Here is a 7,144-nt window from a genome sequence, read left to right on the forward strand (position 1 = left end):
AACATAGCACATAGGTCTTGTAGCGTGGGTCGATCCAGATGGAATTTCCGTATGACCTCCTCATCCTCCATGTCTGCCACCACTGTGAATGGACGAAGCACATTTGGGCACCTCCTAGGTGAGATGAAAGGGGACACATGTCAATGCAATACACCATGAGATGTGTCCGACATCTTACGTTTTGACTGACACAATGCCAACAATGACTGTCATCACAGTTAAGCTTACAGCCCAACTTACATGTAGGGACACCTTCAGCTACACAGTCATACACCTGTCCCCTTTTCACACAGCTAGCACCTCCAAAACAATATCTGACCATGTGAATGCCTAAAGGGATATGGCCACATCTTGCATGAGCAGCCCTGAGAGTAGTTCATACAACATATGTGTGAAACTGCAACACTACTGTCTCCTACCTAGCTGCTGTACCTGCAACATCTTCTTGCATAAGTCGAACAGGGCACACATCAACAACACAATGAGCACAGTCTGTGTGTAAACAACAAGTATGTGCATGAGAAAAGAAAAGTAGACCAAGGAAATATGCACATTGTGTAGTCAGACATTCATCACGGTGAGTTGCTCAGCCCTATCACACATTGACATGTGTACCCATTGGAGAGTCCATAACAACACTGTTCTGTGTACATGCCCAGCAATATCACAAGTCACATGTGAGGGAGTAAATGCCAATGTTTTCAATCATATACACCAACATGGCATGTGTAGTCAGCAGTGGGGTAAATGTTACATTGGCATTGTGTACACAATCTTGTGCCATGAATCATGTGTCTACTGTGCACTGTTGAGAACTGGCCATCGGCCATTCACACAGCATGATGTGTCCATAGGTTCTGTCAAAGTGCTCCGCCACCCAAATCACGGTCACTGGCTCCAATGTATGGTAGCCATATCGCGGTAGCAATCACCTAGCCTCTGTGGTGTGTCACTGCCAATGGCAAAGCCACACTCGCGGTACTGATAGATATATGTATATTGCCAAATGGGGGTTGGCATGCTCCGCCACCCAATTCATGGTCACTGGCACCAATGTATGGCAGCCATACCGCGAAAGCGACCACCTGGCCCCTGCGGTGTGTAACTGCCAATGGCAAAGCCACACTCGCGGTAGTGATAGATATATGTGCATTGCCAAATGGCAGTTTACATGCTCTGCCACCCAAATCACAGTCACTGGCACCAATGTATGGCAGCCATATCGCGGTAGCAACCGCCTGGCCCCTGCGGTGTGTCACCACCAATGCCCAAGCCCTTACAGCCAATGGGAACCGCAATTGCGGTAGCCTAATGCAATTTTGAAAATTGCGGTAGGCGTGCTCTGCCACCGCGCGGCCGGTCATTGGATGCAATTGAAAGATGCACGACTGCGGTAGAGACCGCCTGGCCCCTACAGTGTGTCACCGCCAGTGCCCAATCCCTTACAGCCAATGGGAACCGCAATCGCGGTAGCCTAATGCAATTTTGAAAATCGCGGTAGGAGTGCTCCGCCACTGTGGAGCTGGTCATTGGATGCATTTGAAAAAAGCTGACCTGGAACACCAATTGTAGCAGCTCAGAACCACTGAAACTACTCCAGGGGGCTATATATGTGTGGGAGAGAGCCTCACATTTCCACTGCTTCCAGAGCCTGCTGCCTGACACCCCTTACCACCAACTGCTGCTGCTCCTCTCTCCAGAGACTGCTCCCTGACACCCCCTGACACCCCTCACCACTAAATGCTGCTGCTCCTGTCTCCAGAGCCTGCTGCCTGACACACCTCACCACCAACTGCTGCTGCTCCTGTCTCCAGAGCCTGCTGCTTTTCACCCCTCACCACACACTGCTGCTGCTCCTGTCTCCAGAGCCTGCTGCCTGACACCCCTCACCACCAACTGCTGCTGCTCCAGTCTCCAGACACTGCTGCCTGACACCCCTCACCACCAACTGCTGCTGCTCCTGTCTCCTGGACCCAGTGATGGCGAGGACTGAGAAGATCAGGGTCCGTCCCGTCACCACAGAGGAGCTGGAGGTCCTAGTGGATGAGGTGCTCAAACAGTATGGGTGGCTATATGGTGCACAAGATGTCATGGTAAGTGTTTCAGAGTGGAAGTGAGAGTGCAGGGAGTGCACACATGAAGTTGATCTCCTGCAGTATGTGCCTGAGAGTGTGGGTTTGTGTCATACACTGCCTAGCATGCTGTCTCCAGGGGAAAGGGGTGTGTAGTAGGGGTGGGCGGAATTTGCGAAATCCACTTTTGCAAATTATCGCGAAAATGTTCAAAATTATCGCAAACATGCGGAAATATCGCGAAGATGCGGACGTTTTTTTCCAGCATGTTCGCGAGATTTTCTGCATGGTTGCGGCTCGCCAACTTACCCATGTGGCTGCTCGCGGGCGCGGCCATCTTGTTTTTAGTTGTCTCGCGGTGCATGATCGCGAGAAGAAAGACGTGATCGCGCGACGCATGACGTCACTGCGGGCGCGAACTGTCGCGAGACAGCGCAAATGGCTGAAAACAATACAACATCTCATGGAGAACGCGACCGGATCAAGAAAACTTGTCGGCGAACGCAGGGATTCAGGTAAGGCGATCGCGCGCGCGCGAGAATGTATTATTTTCCAGCGCGAGCAAGAATCAAATTATCGCCAAGCTGCGGAATGCGGAAATTTTGACATTTTCGCGCTTTCCGCGGAACGCGAAAATGTCAAATTATTGCAATTTCCGCGAACGGAACGAAATTTTAGCCCAGGCCTAGTGTGTAGCCTATTTCACACGTTTCCCTGCCTGCACATCAAAATTAGAGGGACATGTATTGTTTTGTCAGCCATACAGTGACGCAGCAAGTTGGTTATGCAGGAGTCCGGAAAGAAATTGCCTGTGTGAATGGATGTGTGGGTCCCTGATGTTCTTCACAGGCTCATCTGTGGCCTTACCAAGGGTTTATGTCCAGAGGGTACTGATGGAAGTGTGTCTGACTCAAAATTGACATCATGTATAGGTCAGCACTATGCTCAGGACTTAAATGCCACAGGGCGACACTCTTGGTGGTAATTCACCTATGACACAGCAGATTGTTGTACAGAGCCCCTTCCATTTCCACCAGCATGTGTACTAACTCGCATGTGTAGGCACTGTTTACGCTCTCATATTGTCCCTTCATGTGACATTTCTTTTGCCCCATGTTGGACCTTAGTGTGGCCCACCTGGCCTTCATAGTCACTGCCCAATCTGAGAAGGATACATCACTGAATGTACAGAGTGAAACATATGGGTTGTCTGCTAGACTATCCATCAAAGAGCCACCACAGACCTGTAGATTGCACACAACAGGCCTTGTGAGAAGGGTGTGAGATTGTGATATCATGTCCCTAAATGTGACCTCCATGACACAGTGAGCCATTCACAGGGCAAGGGCATTGAGGGCTGCGCAGTGTTGGACACAGTGAGTCTGCCCCAAAACATAATTTCCAAAGTAATGTATGTCTTGCTCACCCACAAACTGGACAGTAGATGTGGGCACCCTACACATAGCTTTCTGTGCTGGCATCCTGCAGGTGTATGAGATGGGCAGGTACCGTGTCCACCCTCATACCTGCATGCATTTTCGTATGATTCTCCCATACTAATGTACTATGTGAGATGCTGTATTGTCTCTGCTAGACATATATGTGAAGTAGTGCTGAGTTAGTATCATGCTCCAATACTGCGAGATAATGGTACATAACCCTGTGTCACTGATTTTCCCCCTTTTGTCTCCCATGCCTGCAGCTCAAAGTAAACCAGCGTAAGGCTGTGTGGAGGGCCATTGCATGCAAGGTGTGGGCTCAGGGTGTCTCCAACCGACGGCGCACACACTGTCACAAGAGGTGGGATGACATCTGCCAGCTGAGCAAAAACGTGGCAGAGATGACGCTGTGGCTGGTCCCTCGGAATGGAAGATTGGCGCACAGGAGTATGACACCACTAATGGCCCGCATCTTAGCTGTGACACAGCCTGAGCTGGATGCACATTTGAAGGTGCATCAGCAGCAAGCTGGGGGTGAGTATTCTGGGAAGAGTGACTATGGTTGTGAGTGACTGCATGTATTCCAAGCCTGAGCCAGAGCTGGGCTATGTGATGTTGCTGCAATGGCTTGTACATGGCCTCTGTGTTGGGTGCAGCTGTCATGCATTTTCCCTACCTGTACTTTCTCATGTCATTGGAGTCATGGCCCTTTATATTGCATTCTGAGTTGTGGCCTTTTGGCATTGTCTGAATTGGGGTAGTCAGAGACATCCCATGGAAGGGAACGGCAGTGTGCATCATCTGAGTGTGCTTTCATCAATGTGTGCATTGCCTGATGTCAGAATTGTGGGGACTACACATCTGACACCAATGTGCAACTGTAGTTGTGCCCCAAAGTATGACATGGTGGATGGCATGAGCTCATGGCCATTGTGGACTGATATGTTGGTGTCTGTATCTGTGTTATCCCTTCTGCTGCCTACAGATGTGACTGTGGCAACATGTTGGGAGGTACATCTTTTCCCCCCTCAGGGCCCTAGGTGTGCTCAGAGGGATCTGTGTGTCTGGTTACATGGAGCCACCGACAGACTATTTGGCTGTGTGGGCCTCACATGGGTCACGTATGCCAAGTTTGCATGATGACACGCAAAAATCGAGTTCTGAATTGAGGTTGCATAGTGTTACTGCACAGGGTGGTGTGCAACATGGGGATATCATAATCTTGTTTTGTGCTTTGCTTGCATATGATGTTTGTGTTAATGCCACAGAACTGACCCTAGGTCTCTGTCTCTTGCAGCATCTACTGTGGCCACAGATGGACAGGGGACTGACACCAGTGGTGAGGCATCAAGCACGACTGCTACACACAAGCACACTGACTCTGATGTGACCAGCGCCTCAGAGGGGAACAGGAGTCTGTTTGAGGAATCACAGCCAGAGACACCAACCTCAACGTCATCTGATGCCAGTGGTGACACATCTATGTTGGTGGGCACAGGTAGTGGGAACTCTGCCTCCTCTTCCTCCACACAGCATCCAGTGCCCACCCTCCCAGCTACTTCCTCTAGTGCTGCCCGTGTTCGCACGAGTAAGAAGGGAAGAGTGTCCTTCACCCCAGGCACTGCTGCTCCTGCCCCTGTCTCCCCTGCTGCCATCAGTGTTGAGTCTGTGGACCTTTTGCGCCAGCTGTGTGTGGGCCAGACAACTCTCCTCAATGCCTTCCTAGACCACGACAAAAAGTTTGCACAGGTAGTTGCTTTCACGAAGGGCATTCATTCAGACGTGGGTGGGCTACACCATATTGTCAAGTCTTTGTTCTCCGCAGTGACGGCAGCCATTCAGCTGGCACAGTCTCAGAGTCCAGCTCCAGTCCCTTTGGTCACCCCCCGTGCCAGTGGCAACATCTGATGATAGTGACCACACACCACAGACCTCAGGCGCAAGATACAGCACACGCAGCACACAACAGCAGCAGCCCAAGCGGGCCAGAGCGCAGACACCATCCCCCCAAAAAACCAAAGCCACCCCAGAGCGCAAAGGAAAAAGCCCTTCAGGCGACACTCAGGGGCATAAAGCCAAGAAGCAGGCTTCAGGCTCACATGCCTCAGAGGCATCCCCAGACAAGGACTCTCCTGTCTCAAAAGCGTCTCGCAAAGAAAAGCAGTCAGTTCCTGTTCCTGCTGTGAAGCTGTGCCAGCTAAGGGTCCACAGAAAAAACCCGCTAAGGCAGATTGACTCACAACCTCAACTCCCATCCAGAGCCATGTGAAGCAGGGTTAAAACGTCAGTGTGGGGGATTCACCTGGTCAACAGGTGATGGGGGAGAAAAGCAAGGCCAGGCCAAGCGAACCTCCGGATCCAGCAAGTCCCCAGAGGGCGGGCCACCGGTTGCACCTGGTGCAGCTTTGGTGGAGTGTGTGCCTGTTGTGGCTGCAACACCTATCACTCCTCCCAAGAACAAACCTCCATTTAGACTCCCAAGAAGTGGAAAGGCACCCCTCCACATTCTCCCTCCCACACTGTGTCTCACGGCAGCATGTCTCCACCTCCATGTGCCACCACACCACCTGATCCAAGCAGCCCTCCGGCTTCCAGAGCCACTGATGCCTCTACCTCAACTGGGCCTCTCTCTCCCAGGTCCAGTCCACCAACTGGCCCTGACACTCAGCCACCTCCCAGTCCGACTGATAGCCAAGTCTGTGTCAAAGTCGCCCTGACACACCTGTCTCTCCCACAGCGGTGCCTGGACTGCCCATTGTTATCCCACTAACTGTGTTGCTGACCATGGCAGTGTACAGTCTCATGTACCTACTCTGCACCTTGGACTTGCCACTTGCCTTGCTGTGTTTGCCCATTCCCTGTGCAGGATCTCATGTACCTACTCTGCACTTTGGACGGGCCTCTGGCCTTGCTGTGTTTGCCCATTCCCTGTGCAGCTTCTCATGTACCTACTCTGCACTTTGGTCTGGTCACTGGCCTTGTTGGGTTTGCCCATTCCCTGTGCAGGATCTCATGTACCTACTTTGCACTGTGTACTGGCCACTGGTCTTGCTCTTGTCTACTTTTGATGCCTATCTGTGTAATATGTGAATAAAGACAGTTACTCCTGTTGTCTGCTTTGTCAGTGTCCTTGCTAAATAAAGAGTTTTATGTGTGGGTTTGCTTTAATGTGACACATGCTCTATATGCCACTTTAACATTGCCAATGGCTGATTTAACTTTTTCAGGGTTTTTCAGACGTGACAGGCACTTCAGTTCTTATTGACTCTGAGGCTTGGGGTACAATGATGGTTGTTTGTGAAGAGCTTCTGTTATCCGAATCAATCTATGGTGATGTTAGCTAAATTGTACACATGGCATGTTGGGATGCACTGCCAGCACAGAGTGGGATTTTATCCACAGTATTGCAGGCAGGCAGGCCAGGGTCCATCATGTCTGTGTGATCTTTCTTGATGTGTGACCAGCAATGTTGGTGTATGGTCATCTTGTGATGGCCAGTCATCACAGTCACATGGGTAGATTTCAATGTGTGCACTTGTGTGGTCATGAAGTGTGCAGTGTGAAGGGGGTGACTTTGTGAGTAGTGTTGATGTGTGTGCCCCTACGATGGAAACTGCACACGTGTCAACCTGG

The 7,144-nt window shown here is 50.9% G+C and overlaps 1 protein-coding gene across 1 annotated transcript; it reads left to right on the forward strand.

Moving 5' to 3' along the window:
* Positions 1-3,780: 3,780 nt before the first annotated feature.
* Positions 3,781-6,450, forward strand: LOC146802476 (uncharacterized). Its single transcript, XM_085620439.1, has 2 exons — positions 3,781-4,045; positions 4,809-6,450. The coding sequence occupies exons 1-2, from the start codon at positions 3,913-3,915 to the stop codon at positions 5,417-5,419; spliced, it is 744 nt and encodes a 247-aa protein (XP_085476565.1). The 5' UTR covers positions 3,781-3,912; the 3' UTR covers positions 5,420-6,450.
* Positions 6,451-7,144: the final 694 nt, after the last annotated feature.

The sequence above is a fragment of the Triturus cristatus genome, chromosome 8, assembly GCF_964204655.1.
Source record: "Triturus cristatus chromosome 8, aTriCri1.1, whole genome shotgun sequence".
NCBI lineage: Eukaryota > Metazoa > Chordata > Amphibia > Caudata > Salamandridae > Triturus > Triturus cristatus.